Source organism: Peromyscus californicus, unplaced genomic scaffold (assembly GCF_007827085.1).
Source record: "Peromyscus californicus insignis strain IS unplaced genomic scaffold, ASM782708v3 Scaffold_19__1_contigs__length_69161282, whole genome shotgun sequence".
Taxonomy (NCBI): Eukaryota; Metazoa; Chordata; class Mammalia; order Rodentia; family Cricetidae; genus Peromyscus; species Peromyscus californicus.
The window spans coordinates 25,862,618-25,880,597 of record NW_026294491.1 but is presented as its reverse complement, the minus strand read 5'-3'; the positions used below and the strand labels follow the sequence as shown (position 1 = coordinate 25,880,597).

General features: G+C 54.2%; 1 protein-coding gene across 2 annotated transcripts in view; it reads right to left on the bottom strand.

Moving 5' to 3' along the window:
* The window catches only part of Slc29a3 (solute carrier family 29 member 3), a 36,217-nt gene extending 19,548 nt beyond the window's left edge, over window positions 1-16,669 (bottom strand). The window contains exons 1-2 of one of the 2 annotated variants that reach the window (XM_052744902.1): window positions 16,564-16,669; window positions 14,043-14,341 (exon numbers count right to left, since the gene is read on the bottom strand). In XM_052744902.1, coding sequence (XP_052600862.1) covers window positions 14,043-14,341; window position 16,564 — 300 coding nt within the window. In that variant the 5' untranslated portion in view covers window positions 16,565-16,669. Of the gene's footprint in view, window positions 1-14,042; window positions 14,342-16,563 lie in introns of those variants that run through there. The other variant, XM_052744903.1, reaches the window with a different exon arrangement.
* Between the last annotated feature and the right edge of the window lie 1,311 nt (window positions 16,670-17,980).

Below are 17,980 nucleotides of genomic sequence, written 5' to 3'. Positions count from 1 at the left end.
ACCTGGGTGGTAGCTGCACTTGCTGCTAAGCTGTGGCCAGCTCTAGCGTTCCCTGTGCCTGTCTCGCTTCCTTGCCCTTCACTGACTCCGAGCAGAATCCCTGCAAAAAGGTTGGCCATGTGATGGAGGCCAAGCTTTGCCCAAGCCCTGGAGAGCTGTGTGATTTGGGTGCTTTTTATACAGCTTCCTGAAGACCGGAAGGCCAGGTGGGGGGGCCTCATGGGACAGCAGGTAGAAGATGCTGACAAAGCGGAAGGGGAGGGACCTTCACAAGCGGGGGTTTTTCCACCTTGGCAGGCTGGGCCCCAGGCACAAGATCTGAACTGAGTGGGCTACCCTAGGCCGTCGGTCATGGCTGGGCAGTCACTGTTCATCCCAACAGCACCTTCTCTTTTCACTCATTCCTTTGCTGGGGTACCCCACCCCAGTGCGCATGCGCATGAGCAGGAGTTCCTCAGTGCCTGACAGAAGCACACTGCCGTGGCCCAAGAGGCATACTACGGTGAACACAGAGTGAGGGGTGACCAGGGGCTTCTAGTGGGACTGTCCGGGTGTCCGGTGGAGTGTGTCCACAGACATGGCAGAAGGGTGAGGTGGAGAGAGGGGGACTCAGCATGAGATACTGTTTTACTTTGCTTTGTTCCCTTTGGCGGCCAACCTGAGGCCTTGCTGTCCTCAGCGGGGCACACTGCCGGGATTCCAGACAGCCATGCTCTCAGAGTGCTAATGCCTGGGGGGGGGGGGGGGCATCAGTCCCACTCTGAGTGCCCAAGGCTAGCAGCTCTGAGGAAGCGAGAGGCAGAGCTCCACCCTGGGATGCCTGATCTGCTCACCCCATGCTCACCTCACCATCAGCTCCCCGGGGTATCTGCATCCTGCAGACTTGGGCTCAGGAAAGGCTCAGTCTGTGGAGGCAGTGTCACCAAAGGCTACCTGGGCACCTGCGGTGACTAGAGCAGGCAGAGGAAAGCCACCCAGATCATTTTGAACAGCAGAGCTCTCACACAGCCCTTTGCTCTTACTACAATCTGTCAGCGCAAGGCAGGCCTGGAACAGGCCCCCATTTTACAAAGAAGCAGCCCCGAGGCTGGAAAGAAGGTGACGCCTCAGTGGCTAAATCCCCATCGCTTAGTGGGGGTTACTATGGCTATGATCAACACCATAACCAAAAGCAAGTTGGGGGACGCAAGGGTTTAATTCATCTTTCGATGCTCAGGTCACACTCCATCACAGAGGGACATCAAGGGCAGGAACTCGGGGCAGGAACTGGCAGAGGCCATAGAAGACCACTGCTTACTGGCTCACTCCTCCTTATGGCTGGCTCAGGCTTTCTTAGACCATCCAGGACCACCTACCCAGGGCTGACACCGACCCCAGTGAGCTGGGCCCTCCCATAGGCTTGCTTACATGCAATCTGATGGAGGCAGTTTCTCAACGGAGATTCCCCGTTCTCAGATACTTCTAGCTTATGTGGAGCTGACCAAAACAAACAAACGGCAAAAACCAGAAAGCAGGCCACGTTGGGTCGGGAGCACATGTCTGCGATCCTAAGGCTCAGGTGGGGAGGTGGGCGATGGAATTTTCATGGGCCAGCTAGCCTGGCATATTCAGGGATGAACAATAAAGAGACAGTGAGTCAGTCGAGGTGGAAGACCAGGAGGCTGACAACCAGACTGTCCACCCATCTTCACACTTAACCACGTGGGTAAATTCAGAGACGCATACCCCGATGCTGGTGGTGGCGGGGCCTTCCCACACAGGACAGGTGGGGACACCTGCCACTTGACTCTGTAATCAGGATGCCTCCCCCACAGTTGCACAAGCCATTGTGGCCACAGTGTGTCACCTGCCTCAGTGGCTGACACAAGCCTTCCAAGTGGCTCTTGGGGCCTATGGGTGCAAGCCACGTTTCTTCCTCCAGGCACGGTCATACTCTTCTGCCCAAGGCAGCCAATGTCGGGGTTTGTTTGATACCTCTCCTCTCTGTCTGCAGGGTGACCAGGAGTGAGGGGATGTGAGAACTGTCCCACCCCACCCCCCTTTTTTTTATTCCATGGGCCGATAGCTCTAAGCAGTGTTCAAAAGAAAAGTCTTCCCTCTATTGACCACGGGGGATGGATGGACACGGTCAGTGGTTAAGCAGAGATCACTTTAAAGACGACAGATGGTACAGGCTGGGGTGTGGCTCAGTGACAGAGTGCATGCCTGGCATATGTGAGAGACCCTGAGCTCCCTGCCCAGCACTACAAAACAATGGCAAACCACAGGTGGCATGGTGAGCAGCAGTGGGCAGGTTTCCAAGCTTCCTCCTGATGGTATCAGCCTCCCAGTTCCAGGTAGGTAGGTGCACCAGCACAGACCCCAGACTATGGGCAGAGCCTGGCTGAGGGTGCCTGGTACCAGCATCCTCTCAAGGGCCTGTGAGTGTGAACAGGCCACTCCTGGCCAGGCAGGGGGTACGTTCTTCACTTGCAATAAGGAAAGTCATTTTCATCTGCTGTGCTCCAGTGTGAACCCTGGGAACCAGAGAACCGCTCTTCGAACGAAATTTAAAAGCCTAGCCGAGCCAGCCGGCCAGATGTGAGGCCATTTTCCAGCAGAGAACTTCCTCTAGCCACCTCGCTGAGAGCCCCCCACCCCGTGCTAAGCGGCTCTTCTGGAAGAATCTAATTCTGGGCTCAGGGTCCAGGTAAAGAGGTTTCTCTGGGCAGGGAGGCCCTGAAATGAGCCTCTTTATCTCTGGCAGGGCTTGGGTAAGCTTCCTCTCCTCGGAATGCCATTTGGACCCTTTGATATAAGTGGGGTGCATTGGTCACGAGCCACAGTGGCCTCCGAGTCTGAAGCTGCTGTCACTGAACAGTTCTGTGTGGCCCCCACCTCCCTGTCTGTGGTGGAGGAGGCAGCTGGGCTCCTGCAGGGTAAGAAAAGTGATTCCAACCCCGGGGGTGGTAGCTCAGGGCAGCAGAGCATTACCTGGATCACAGGGCCATGAAATTAGCAGCAGTAAGCAGGCTGCAGGCAAGAATGATTGGCCACACAGACTCACGCCTTCAGCTCTATGGTTCCATGGCCTGGGGGGTTAAGGATGTATCCTCATCCTGGCACAGTCCACTCTGGTCAGAACAAGGTAAGTGGTAAACAGAGGGAAGGCACTGGCTTCCTGTGCTCCCGGGGGTCCCATGGTAGGGGACATGGACCTGGGATAGGGGGAAGTTTTAGGAGCCCAGGTCCCCAGAGGCTGGCCAGTGGGGGGAGGGGAGCGGGGGTACCAAGAGGAGAACAAAGCTGAAGTTGGGATCAGATAGGGGAGCCTCAGAACACTTTAGCCAGTCAGTCTGAGCCACCACAGGTCCGGAAGGATGGGGAACCCCCATCAGATGGTTCCCTCAGCCCTGGGTCCCTTGGTCCCTTGGGCCATCTCCAGGCCGAGGTGCACTGAGAAGAAATCTCATTCTCCGAAGAGCAAGGCCTCCCCAGCCCTCTGTCCTCGTTCATACTTTCTAGTCCCTCCCAGAAGGTCAGCAGAGCTGCCTGCCCTTGTCTGCACAGAGTCAGGAGTACTCCCTCTTCCATTCCCATCATAGGGGATCACTCCTTTTCACCTCCCTGCCAGAAGGAAGCACTCTCTCTCCCTCCCCCTGAAAAGGGGTGGGTGGGGTGGGGGTGGGGTCTCTTCCTTAGCCTGTGCTGACTGAAGCATTGCACCAAGACTGCCTGACTCAGCTACACTTTCTCCTCCAGGGCTGGCTAGCTGGCTCTTCCTTCCCTGTGGGTCAAGAGCTAAAAAAAAAAAAAAAAAAAAAAAAAAAAAAAAAAAAAAAAATTAAAAAAAAAAAAAAAGCACTTGACCTCACTGTGCCTCTCCCACCAGGTCCTTCCTTCCCTTCAGGACTCCTAGAAAGCCTTGGCTCCTCCCTCCCTGTGGAGAGCTCTGTCTGTCTGCCTTCCTCCTTGGCTGCCCTGGAAGACTGTTCCTGCATAGGGCCCCAGGGTCCCCACAGCCTGCAGCCCCAAGCCAGGTCTCCATCCTCATGTTTCTGGTATCACATGCCACACCTTCCAAGGTGGGTCCAAGAGCTCTCCTCTGACCCTAGGGTAGTCTTGGATCCGGCTAGAGTGAAGGAAGGTGAGCCCCACACCCAAGGCATGGGGTACACACGAAAACAGAGGGTATGCACATGGGGGTGGGGGACAGACCCAGGAATGCTGAGGGTCGGAGGCCCCCAGAGGCTGCAAGATGTTAGGAATGCTCTTTCCAGGAGCATTGGAAATGCTCCCGGCTCCCAGTTTGATGGGCTGTTGAGTTATTGAGAAACACCTGCCTCATCGGTTGGCATCCACACATACCTCTCAGCCCTGTATAACCTGATCAGTGCCCAGGCCTGTACCACCAACACGGGTGGGCTAGGAGCAGTCCCGGGACCAAGTGTGGTCCTCACCTCTCTGTAAATATGGGGACATGGTCTCTCCTGTTGTTCCTGCCTGAGATGGCAGCTTTACTGAGCATCCTAGGGCCCTGGAAGCCTGAAGCATTTGATCTCTGGCCCTCATGGGCCAGCCCAGTCTCATCTCATTTTGAGTATGTGCACACATAAATGGCATGTGTTCTTACGGGTGTGTGCACATATGTGTGTATTTGTGAATGTGGAGGGGGTCAGAGGTCAGCGCCAGGTGTCCTCTTCAGTCACTCTCCATCGTATTCATTGAGACAGGGTCTCCCACTGAACCCGGAGCTCATTGCTTAGGCTGGACAGGCTGACCAACAAGCTCCAGGGACCCTCATATCTCTCCCTACCCCCACCTCGATGCTGGAATTAAACACACATACTGCTCATGTGCTGGGGATCTGAACTCAGGTCCTCAGGCTTGCATGGTAGATACTTTATTATCCCCTGAGCCATCTCTCCAGCCCTCCTCTCTTCACTCCTAAAGATGGCCATGAAGCCCCCCCTAACCGATAAGGAGGAAACACGGAAATCGAGACCAGCTCTCCCCAAACCAGGGTCCCCCTGCCTCAGGCTGAGGAGTAAAATGGCACTGTTCTTTCTGCCAATCTTATACCCCACCCTTCCAATCCTTCCCTAGGCCCCAAGAGGACAAGCCAACATCTTTACCGTTCCTCTTTCTATTCCTCCTACACCGGAACCAGCCAACCAAACAGCGGCTCTGGGGGCCCACAAAGGAAGGGCCAGAGAAAAAAGAGCCTGAGAAACACACACACACACACACACACACACACACACACACACACACACACACACACCAGTGACAGTCACTGTGAGTGTCCAAGTCTGCCTGCCTCGCTTTCTCTTAAGCCATGGGGACACAGAAAGGTGACCTTCTTAAAAAACCTCCCTAGCGCCCATCTAGCCATGCCTGCACAGGGCAGCTTCTATAGCCCCTAGGTGGGGCCCAAGCATCACTTAGAGACAAGGGCCATGCCTGAGACAGAGCAGCCGAGGGTGTGCTGCCACTGGAGGAGCCTCTCCCCTGGCCTTGCCAGGTGCTTCCTCCCACACAGGCGCGTGCGTTTTCATTGTGGCAACAAACTTCTCTGAAGATTCATGTGGTGTCAAAGCTACAGGTTATGACCGGATTCAGGTGTGCACACATACGGCGCCGCGCTCTCTCTTTTTCTCCCCCCCTCCTCTCTCTACCCGCTCCCCCCTCCCCCATACCAGTGACAGCCTAGTGGAAACCCAGGCCCCCCACTGTCCCTGCAGAACTTCCGTAGCCAGGGCCTGCCCTTAAGAACAGAACTTTGGGCTTGTGCAAGGCCTCTACTCCGCTTTGCTCCCGGCTGGCTCGCAATGATCAACCACATTAAAAAGACACCGACAGACAGACATCCAGGCTACCTTGTAGTACGCTGGGGGAGACTCTCTGGATGCTGAGGGTAGATATGGAAAGAAATCAAATCGTAGAACCAAAGACAGAAGGAGAGATGGATGGGCCCGGCTGGCAGTACAGGGGGAGGATGGACAGCGAGCAGGCGGGGAGAAAGCAAAGAGGGGGTGAGAGTTGCGGGGGTGGCCAGAGAGGTGACTGGCAGGGCTTCAGTGAAGCGGAAGAGCTAGCAGAATGGGGAGCCCTCGCAGGTGTTCCACGCTGGGAACCGCACGCTGGCTGGACTGTGGCTAGCAACAGAGGGTACACAAGGAACCTAAAACATGACTCATTTTTAGTTCTTGGTTCCACAAATGGCTTACAGCGGCCATTCACACGGGCCAAGTGTTGGGGAGCTGGCAGGGAGAGAGACCCTTATGCCTGATGGCCACCTACCCACACTCTATGGCAGATAGCTAGAGTCCCTTGCAGCCCACTGCCAATGGCTATCTCTCTTTGAGGAGTGGCAGGGCTCAGGCAGGTGTCTTAGTTCACTTTGGTGTGTGTGTAGGGGTGTGTTGGGGGGGGGGTAGCACCATTATTTGGGATTTGACCTTTAAAGAGTTCATGACCAAACAGACTACCTTTCTTCCATCTAGAAAGAAATCCATGTCACATTAATATCTGCCTATCTCTAGGACACCAGTGTCCCTATACTGGGGACACGCTTGCAGGTCTGGTTCCCCTGGCAGCTGGCCACATCTGCACCTTGGGAGGTGAGTCTGCAGGACAGGGCTGGGAGCTGAGGACACACCAGGTACCCTAACACTGATGTGGGCTGCGGCCCTAGTCATCTGAGCAGCCACCAGCAAGTTCCTTCAACCTCTACTCACCTCTGTGAGCAGAGGACACATGTCCTCACGCCTCACAATGGCAGGAGGTTTCTCACATTACAGGCTACAGTCCACGACAGGCTAGGATGAAATGGGATGGGTCCAGGCCAGAGTTCCATCTTATTCTATTTTCCTTTTTGCTGCCCGCCTTTCATACCACTGGTGAGCTGTACCGTTTCCTGAGGTGCTCTCAGGAGACAGAGACAGACAGACAGACAGAACCACATTGCATGCCCAGAGACCAGAAGAGAGCGTTGTATTCCCTGAACTGGAGTTACAGATGATTGTGAGCCAGCATGTGGGTGCTGGGAACTGAATTTGGGTCCTCTGCAAGAGCAGTCAGTGTTCTCAACCTGTGAGCCTTCTCTCCATCAGCTCCAACAACAAGATTGTTAATTTCGTAAACAAGCTCCTGTTAATTTAGTAGACACCCCCAGCAGGCTATCTAGGTACCATCTCCACTCCCTAAAATCTCCAAGGACACTGGCCCAGGGTCAAATCCAAGGGCAGACTATCCCTTCCTGCCTGGTTCACACCATTGCCTGTTACATGCTACTCCTCACACCTGCATGCAGAGAGGGCTTTATCTACCTCAGTTGCTTAATTCACATTTTACTGGGAACTGAACCTAGGACCTCTCATACGCTAGGCAAATAGTCTACCACTCAGTTCATTCCCCAGCTCTCTTTCTTTCTTCTGAGTAACTGGGATTACATACAGGCCTACACCACCAAGCTAGGTTGAAGGAGTCGTTGCATGTTTACATAGAGATACCACTCCCTGGAAGTATAGCTTTCTTGCAGACATTGGCTTTCCCAGGCGCATCAAATATTATGGTCCAAAAGAAGTGGAAACATTAAAAAATGCAGACACAGAGGGCCCAGGAGTTGACACGGATGACACACAGGATACTCGGCTTAGTCCCAGCTGTCATGTATGGGTTACTGGGTGAGGATTCCTTGCCTCTGTTCAGCCACGGTGATGTCCCCTGCAGCGACGACCAGGAGATTATGCCTACGAAGGTTCTGCCTGGCACAGGATGCCCGCTAAACATTACAGAACTAATGGTCAACTTGGTGCCCCTAGCCAAAGGCTCAGTAAAGACTGTTGCTGTGGCCCAGCTTTAGTGAAGGCCTCAGAACACGTGCGGTAAAAACGCCAGGCCTTCTTCCCTCGTGGTTTCCGAGCACTGTGTATATACCACTGGTACAGAGACCTAGTCCCACAGAGCATGTCTTATCCTTGTCACACAGCAGGTGGGGATGTGATTGGTTCTCCCAGCTGCCCTATGGCCCCAGGAGGCAGCGCTGGCCCTGCCCTCTCCCAGGTTTACAGAATTCATGACATAAATGACCCCAAACTCTTCCCACTTCTTCGAAAAGTTCCTGGGCCAGTCCAGGCCTTTCAGAGGTTCATAGTACGTGGGGGGTGGGGGGGGGGTGGCACACATGCCTTTCCTTTTCAAGGCTTCCTATCATCTTGCTTTGCACCCCCCTCAGATGACTCCTATCTCGAGACCCCATAGGCCCTACTGTTCCTGTCCTTAAGCCCTGGAGACAGGATTATGCAGCCCTTTTCCTAGCCACACCCACTAGGCTCCCCAGTCCCCCTCATGGTGAGCCTCTCCCAGAGGCAGGGCAAAGAGACCCAAGGCCATCCCTGGCTGACATGCAGCTTGGAGACAACTCAGATACACTGAAGAATCAACCATGCTCGATACCAAGCCTCCCCAGCCAGTCCCCAGCCCCCTTGCTCTGTAAGGGTCCTGTCAGCCCCCCCCCACCCCCACCCCGGCTCTCTGCTATAGAAGAGGTCATATATAGCTCTCTGCTATAGGAAGTCCATTCCTTGGACTTCTGGGTAGGGTTGCTCTAATTCTCCAAACAGGAAACAGGCTTCCCACTGCCAGGTTTGACAACATGGCTTGCACTGGAGGAAGTTCTTTGAGATGGCTCCCCCGAGTCTCTGCTGCTCTAGCCACAGCCCACTTAATGACAGCTGCTTTTCACCCCGTTTGACTGGACCATTTCACTTTGATCTCGGTTCTTCACTAGCTGTGCGTAAGCCTCGTCTACAAAGCTGGGCATGCGTGTGCCCAAGTGAGTCAAAACCGGGTGGCTGGGTAGTTTGTAGCAGCTCCCTGGTGACTCCACCGTGGGGGGATAGTGACAAGTCAGGGCATGGTTATTGCAGGGACTCTGCCGGTCTCTGGCTTGATTGAAATCTCAGTTCTGCCAGTTGCTAGCAAATGACCTTGGGCTGGCTGACCTCAAACCTGGGAGCCTCAGTTACCCCATCTGGAAATTGGAGACAAAACACTAACCAGAATGGCGTGTGGGTGATGGATGGTAAGTCACAGTGTGGATGGGTACAAGCAGCATGGTAGGGACTTGGTAGCGGTCAGCAGATGATCCTCCAACAAGCCCTGTGATAACCCATCCTCCAGTTCCTCTTTTAGAAGCCAGTTCATCCCTGTTCCTTTTAACCCTTCCCCTCTGGAGTCGGGTGCCTGCCCTTAATTATATGGGGGAGCTCCCATATTGTGCTATTCCGTGGCTAGGCAATTGGGACAGGACTAGCAGGCTGTAAATACTGGAATGGGACTCCCTAGGTTCCCCCATCGGCTGAGCCAGGCAAATTTGGCCTTCCCTAGGGAAAAACCTCATTTAACATCTATGCTAATCCATCTGAAAGGTGGACCATGGTGACCCCAGATCTGTTTTCCTACAGCATAAGCTCTCCCTTAAATCAGGGTATAACTTTCCTCCTTAACCACATGATAACTAATGCCACACATCCTTGTGACATATTACCATGTGCCAGGCACCTTGCCAGATGCTTACCCGTGTACGTCCTGAGGGTTGCCAGTGCAGTGGGAAGGCAATCCTCCCAGTTCACTGGATCCTACATCTCTTGCTGTATAGGGAAACTGGGCCATAGTCACCAAAGCTTGGCTCAACACCCTGGGTTTCATGGTGAGGCCCTGACGGGGAAACATTGGTGCTCTAAGGACACAGATGTGAACCTGTGGCCTAGAGGGAGCCTGGGGGTTCTCAGGGAAACACCCACGGACTTGAAAACACACACACACACACACACACACACACACACACACACACACACACACAGAGAGAGAGAGAGAGAGAGAGAGAGAGAGAGAGAGAGAGAGAGAGAGAGAGAGCGCCTCAGACACAGAGGTGGGGATGTTGATAAAGGACCCTGACAGCCTGGGTCCAGGGGTGGAGGCCAAGGTCAGAGCTTAGGTCCCTGAGTTTCACAAGTCAGAAGAGAAGGCAGCCTGGCCACACACCCGCAACAGCCTCCTACACACCACTCTCAGAGCATATCCAGTTTTGTGATCGTTTACCTATCCAATTCCCCAATGCATTTCTCTCCAGCCCCACCTTGCTGTGTGACCTTGGGCAGGTCGCTTAACCTCTCAGAGCTTCTGGCTTTCTGTCTCAGAAGAGGTTATTCAGATCTTTCAGGGATAGAAGAGAAAGGCTGTGTCACCCCTGCTTGCCCGGCGGGGCCGAGGAAACCTGAGCCCTCGCGGCTCCCCGGAGCTATCCTTTCACGTCAATTAGTCTACTTTTGCGCTGCTGATGGTTTTTCAGTCCAGGGCGGCTGCCCCCCCCCCCCCCGACTCCCCCACCCCCTGGGCCATAGCTGAGGTTCTTATTGCAGAGAACAAAGAGGAGAGGGCTGAGAAAGCAGAAAGCTTTCTAAACCGTCTCCAGACCTGCTGTAGGCAAAAGGAAATGAGCCCTGGGACGGGAGATGGCCCGGAAGGTGACACAGTGAGGAGGGCTGTCAACATTCCTATTGGGCCGACGTCCTCCACCTTAGCAACACACTGGAGGATAGGGTGTACGGGAACAAGCTGTCTCCCCTACTCCCAGTGGCCCTCAGGACGCAGGGCAGACTGGGGCTATCAGCAAATGGAGAGAGAGCAGGAGGGAGATGGGTGGCAACGGGTGGTACAAACGAGGAGGCAAAGAAAAACAGCCCCTGTCAAACGCAGAAAGGTCCCAGCACGCTCGCTTCCCCAGCCTGGCCCATGAATCGAGGGGGTGACAGGTCTCTCATCTCTGATGCCAAGAGCCAGGAGCTGCGGGCAGCGGGCAGGTACTATGCCTGCACCTGCCAGTGCTCGAGCACGGCAATAAAGCATCCTAGCGGGACCTGGAACACTAAGTGCCTGCAGCTGGGAAGGATTGGGATCACCGCGTCCCTTCGCTGGCAGACAGACCCAAGGATGGCCCGAGCAGGGGAGGGACAGGTGCACACACAGCCTAGCCCTGCCCCTGGGGAGACAGACAGATGGACAGGCAGGCAGAGAGGTTCTGGAAGAAGGCCAGTGGGCTGTTTCGGTCAGCGAGGCCTGCAGAGAGCTGGATGGCTCGTGTCACTAGGTCCATAAAAGAACGAGGCCAGTTCCACATAATGCGAGATACTGTTTACACAACACCTTGGACACTGGTGTCAGACCTTATCCCGTGGCATGGAATAATGGACCTCCTTGCCACAGCTTCCCTAGGAGGGTGGTATAACCAGTCTATACATAAGGAACACAGAGTGTGTGCAGGGTCCAGAGCTAAGAGAGGCCACGTTCTGGGGGAGCTTTCCTAAAGCCCACCATTCCATCAGCCACCTGTGTGAATGTGTAGGTCCTGACTCCAGGATCTGGGTGGAACAGGCCTGTAGTGGGTAGCCATTCCAACCTTGATCTGGAAGTTCCAACCTCCATTGAGGCTTTGGTAACTGTCACGCCTACACAGCGGGGCCAAGAGAGGACCCCGAAGACCTGAGATCTGGATGCGCCGACTCTCTTGGTTCCTGAACCCTGGACGCTGGAGGCAGACCGAGCAGAGTTCTCCAGAGAACACCGCCGGACTGCGCTACGTCTTTCCCAGACCCTGTGACCTACCTATCCCTTCATTTGTAAGTTACGCCACTAAATAAACCTCCCTTTTAACTACATGGAGTGGCCTTAATAATTTCACCAATACAGGCCTGTCACCAACAAGTTCTCAGGCTGCTCCCGGTCCCATGGTCCCATGTCGGGGCAGTAGGATTCTAAGGCACTGTGGTCTGTCCCTAAGGGCTCTTCGGGTGCACATATGCAGTGACAGCCTCTGCTCTAGACCCTGGAGCCACCTCTGAATCCAGAGGCATGCAGAAATGGCCCCCTCCCATGCATGAGAACCATGTGGGTGGGGTGAGGGGTATACAGCAGTCAGTGTCATGCGAAATCTTAGAAAAGGCCAGCATCCCTTCTGAACCTTCAGCTAGATCCGTCAGAATCCCCAGGCTGGGTGTCATGGGTAGTTCTGGAAGTGGCTACCAGTGATTCAGGCATGTGCGAGCTGGAGCCCTGGAGTGATGCTCACAGATATCTCATTCATTGTGTGACTTCCGGCACACAAAACTGAGGCACGTTCTGGAGGGCTGGCCAAGGACTCAGAGGGGCTTCCAAAGAAAGAGAAGTGGGCCACCTCTGGGGCCACTGGAGGGGTCGGCTGGGATCTGCCAGCACATTCCTTCTTGTCCCCGAGGGCCCCGTGAAGGAGGGGCACACGGCTGAGCAGTGTCAGCCTCCTGTGTTGACATGCCTAAGAGCTAGCCCTGCCCCCACCAGTACTGCAGGTAAAAAGCTTTCCAGGTCCCATTACAGAACTACTCTTGACGGACTCCAATACCAGGTGCAGTCAGGCTCCTCTGAGCCCTCCTCCCTTACTAGGCATTGACCTTGGACCCGGTGGTGGTGCGGCCTTCCTGAGGGGATAACACTGTCACCGCCATCATGGAGGGAACGTTGCTGTGGTGACCTCCAGATGATCTGGATCCTCACGGCAGAAAAATGAGACAAAGGACTCCGAAAGCTAGTGCCTCCTTCCTGCGGCAGTTCCTGCTCACCCTTCAAGTTCCTTTGCTCCAGGCCACAGTGACTTGAGTGTGTTCCCAAGACTTCACTCCCCGCTAGGATATAGGTGGCATATGGTCTGAGTCCCCCAAACTTTCCTATACAGAAATACATTCCTCACCGGGAGGGATGAAGAGGATGGACACTGATTCCAACTAGGATGTTTAGAGGGCATTATGGTTAGTCACGGGATGGAGCCTCACAGTTGCATCCTGGTGGCTTTATGAGAAGAGGGAGAGGGACCAGGCTCACATACACAGATGTTCATCTCTCCTCATCACAAGATGCCTTGTGCCACCTGAAGATACCACTAACAAAAAACGCCACCACCAGACACAGCCTCTCAACCGAGGGCCATAACCAAGAGCCAAAGCGATCTTCCTTTCTTCAGAATGGTTACCACTCACCTGGCTTGTGGTACTTTGCTCCCAGCCATGAGGAACAGACTGGTACACTCTGTCTCGCTTAGCTATAGGGCCTCTAGTTTACAACAGTGTTACAAAACTATGATATAAGACCATGTTTAATGACTGTATTTGACAGCTCTGTGTGTGTGTGTGTGTGTGTGTGTGTGTGTGCAGGGCATGTTAACAGGTGTGAAGCCTTGGTTTTAAGCTCTAGGATACACAAAAAGACTACATTTTCCAGCCTTCTCTGTAGCTGATGGAGTCGCGTGATTGAGTTTGGACCAATATAATGTAAAAAGGAAGAAGGTACAACTTCTTAGAAGCAACAGGCATTCCCTCCTTTCTCTCTTCCTACAGATGCTATAATGGCTGGAGCTTCAACAGCCATCTTGGACTATGAGGTGACCTTGGATGTGAGGACTACATGTGGCAAAACAAGCCACCTTCCCAAAGTTGATTGTGACAGAAAAATGACCTTCCCTCATTTTAGCTACTACTGGTTGGAATTTTCTATACCTCACAGCTGACTTAACACTGTAAGAGCCACACCTTCAATTCCTGGAAGCAGAGACTCTGTATTTTTTTTTTTTTTTTTTTTTGAGCTGAGGATCGAACCCAGGGCCTTGCGCTTGCTAGGCAAGCACTCTACCGCTGAGCTAAATCCCCAACCCTGAGACTCTGTATTCTAACATGCACCACTACACACTGTATAGAATCATCACGTCCATCCTTCTCCCACAGACAATGGCAGACAGTCTGAAGTATGCGTTGGGTCTGCCCAGCTCCATCCCTTCAGCCTCAGGAGGTAGAGACGAGGCCTGGGTACCACACAATGCAAGGCCTAGGGTCCAGTGGACTCTTCCTACTGTGCCCACACAGCGTCTGCATCAACACCCATATTCTCGGCATGTAAAGGACCTCGCGCCAGGACCCCTAAGGATGATCTGGCTCCAGATTACCTGCTCCCCTTGTGAGGGAAACAGCCCTTACCAGGATGTCTGTGTCCTCAGAGTCCGTCCCTGAGGCCAAGCTGGAGCAGTTGCGGAGTTTGAATGCCCAGTAATCCTTGGCAGTGACAAAAAAGTTCCAGGGGAGTAGGCCCCCAATTCCCAGGCTGAAGAAGATGATGTAGGCTCCATTGAAGCGGTCCTCTGGCCTCTGCAGGCCGGGGGCTGGGTAGTCTAGTAGTTTCCCCAGCAGGGCTTCCTGGTCAGCTTTGTGAGGGCTGCCCGAGGCTCTGTAGGTGGCATTTGAGCTGTGGTATACATTGTCCTCGGAGGCAACGGCCACTGTGGGAGCAGAGAGAGACACAGACAGGGCAGGTGAGCAGGCGTCAAGGCTGGGGACTGACTTACTCTAGGCGACATCTCTAGCCTATGCCGGGTCTACCCTGTCCTTGAAGTCTGGCTGGAGAGCTTCGGGCTTTAGGGTCAGGAAGAAAGTCAAATGTCACACTGGAAAAAGGACAGGTTGTCAGAACGGCAGTGACCTCAGAGGTCATCTCAGCTGTGCAAGGACAACACGGGCAATGCATACACAGTATGGGACAAGTGGTGTGAACACCCTTGCAGGTACAGATTGAGGTAAGCTGTGCAGAAGGGCAAGCCTGGGCTAAAGGCTTTCACCTGGGAATCAAAACCCTTGATGGGCAAAGAACGAGCTCCTCAGCTCTTCTGCTTTATGCAAAAAGTGTAAGTAGGGGGAAACACACACACATGGTTTTGTGCATGCGCTCAACATACCTTGGAAGATACACAGGGGTCTTCCAACAGTGGGTGTTTTTGGAGGGAGACTGGGACAGGGAGGAAGCTTCACTGTTAGTCCTTATTTTTGTGCCTTTTGAATTTGAGCAATGTGTATTAGCTGTTTAATCATCGAATTGGGCCAGGAATAGTCACACACACACACACACACACACACACACACACACCCCTAAAACTCAGTAGGATTCTGGAAGTAGAGGCAGAAGGATCAGGATTCAAGGCCAGCCTCTCCTACATAGAGAGTTCAAGAGCTAACCTGGACTAAGTGAGACCCTACCTCACAAAGAAGCAACTGCAGTACTTCAGAATGCCACGGCCACACCCAACATGTGAGCCATGACAGCCGACTGTTAGGTACTATCCACAGATAAGAAGTCTGAGGTTCAGAAAGACCAAGCCATTTGTCACATGCCCGGTCACAGTGGCATGAAATGATACAGCCAGGCAATCTGCGTGCCCCCTGGGGATTCCCAAGCCCCAACCCTAGGGATGGTCTAGGAATGTGACTCTGCTGGTTCCAAGTCCCTGCAGACCTCCCTCCTGAAGGCGTCCTGCAGCAAGAAGCTATGAGCAGAGAAGGCCCAAGGGGACCTTCATCAACACTGCTGCATGAATGGACTCTGCAGGGCCCCAACATCACCCCAGACTACTGCAGCTGTGCCCTGGAGCAGGGAGGCCGGAGGTTCTACAGTGTCCTGTCAGGGTGAGCAGGGTCCCTCTGTAGCCTTGACTCACGTGGAGACCAAAGATGGAGTATGCACGAAGGTATACACACACACACACACACACACACACACACACACACACACACACACTTAAAATTATTGTTTAAATAAATGTAAACAGGAGCTGGAGAGATGTCTCATCAGTCAAGAGCACTCGCTGTTCTTTCAAAGGACCTAAGTTCAGACCCCAGCACCCAAGGCAGGTAGATGCTCAACTACTTATAACTCCATTGAATCTCTAGGGGAGTCAATGCCTTCTCGTAGCTTTTGTGGGCACCTGAAAGAACTTTCACACACCCACAGAAAGACAAACGTATATACACTTAATTTCTTTTTAAATGTAAAAGATAACCATGAACCACAGAGACCACCAGAGAACTTGCCAGGAGCCATTCCCAAAAGTTCAGGCTAGGAGGGTGGTGGGTGCGGGGGCCCAGCGCTGGTGACCCAGATCCACACAGGCCCGGAGGCCCTTCTCAGCTGCGGTGTCTGTTCATCAAGGACCATTCAGCCTTGACCAAGCATCTGAAGTTGCCAGGGATCCTCTCTAACCGGGTCACCGGTGGTGCAGCAGAGTGAGCAAAGCCTTATTACTCTTTATAAAAGGTAGCTGTGGCTTCGCATGAACAGAGAAAGACAAAGAAAGGAGAGGAGGCCAAGAGCTTCCCCAGGCCAGGCTGCCCCTCCCTGCTCCTGCCGGGAGTCCTGGGGGGTAAGGACTAATCAGAGCTGGAAAGGGTGGGCGTCTAGGGACTGAGAAGAGCCTGGCCAGCCCGTGTGCACGTGCCTCGGTGGCTCCTGAGGACACAGGCTGGGGGCGAAGAGCTAGCCTGACAGCAGGCTGGGACAAGTTCTCTTGGCAGAGACAGCTGTGGCACCCGATCTGGACCCGCAAAGCCTTCTGGATCCTTCAGGCTGTCCTGTCCCCACACGCAGGATCAGAGAGTGAGGCGGGGAGGCCAGGTTCAGCCTCGGGACGGGGGAGACCCAGCCAAACACGGGGGCCGCCGCGCCGGCACTTACTGTCGCTGTCGCGCTTCTACCTTCACCAGGTCCCGGGAGCCGGGCCACTGTGCCTAGGGATCAGCCAGGCCGGGCTCCGCCCTTGCCCTCCCCGGCCCCGCCCAGCGCTTCCGGGTTCCTTGGCACCTCCCACTGGGCCCCGACCCGCAGCGCGCCCCCGCCTGGCGCACGGCTGGAACTGCAGGCATCCGTTCGCCTAGGGCAGAAAGCGAAGTTCTGGGCCAGGACCCGCCCTGTTAGCATCCCGCCCCCATCCCCCGGGAGAATCTCCCCCGCCTCGTTCCCTGGGGTGCCTCGCCACTCTCTGATCCCTCCCGCCCCAACACTTCCAGAGCAGGATGCAGCCCCAAGGATGAACTTGGCCTCCCAGCCTAGGTGGGAGGGGACGCAGAGCTTGAAGCTATTTGGTGGTCGTGAGCCGAGGCCAACTCACGCACTCAGAGCCGGTGTGTGTGGAGGAGCGATCCAGGCGCCAAAGAAGGGAAACTTTTGGGAGACTCCGAGATATAGGTCAGGAAAAGGGCTGAAGATGGTGCCGGAGCTCTGAAGAGTTGGGCCCGAGTAGGGGCTAAGGAGCAGACCTGCTTTGTTTTGTCTTCTTTTTGAGAAAAAAAAAAGGGGGGGGGGGGGACAGAGGGAAACACCTAAGAGTGACAGAAGTCCGGGCCCTCTTTCTACCCATGCCCTTACTAGCTGGGTGACCCGACCGGGAGCAAGACTCTTCCTCCATCGCAGGGGGTGTGGAGATGCTCACCTATCACCCAGCGCTTGGGAGGGGCTGGGGTTCAGGCCCCCCCTCAGCTACATAGGGAGCATGTTGTCAGCCCAGGCTACTTGAGACACACATGCACACCTACATACCTACATGCACATTCATACGCATGTACACACATGCATGTTCATGTACTCATGTACACATTGTACACACATGCACACCCACATACACACATGCACACATGGGTGAGGCTCAGAAATAAGCAGATCTCAAAAACATGGCCTTAAGCTCAGGTTTAAATACCATCCTCAAGTGCAAGAGGAAGGAGTGGAGACTGGAGCATGGCCCTGTGGGAGAGCGCAAGCTGGCATGCTCCAGACCACCGTAGGAACATCCCCTCCAGGGCACAGAGTGGGCAAGGGTGCCTGAGGATCAGGAAAAGCCAGCAAACAGGAAGGTGGCCTGTGCAAGTTCTCCTCATCTCCCTGTGTCGTTTACTGTAATGAAACAGTGAGTAAAACCAACTTGGGGAGGAAGGGGTTAATTTCACCTTAGAGTTTCACTGAGGGAAGTCCCAGCAGAAACTGAAGGCAGGAAGCTGGAAGCAGAACCCAGGAAGGAACTTTGGCTTACAGGACTTGCTCTCAGTGGCTTGCTCAGAATTGCGTGCGTGCGTGCGTGCGTGCGTGCGTTCGTGTGTGT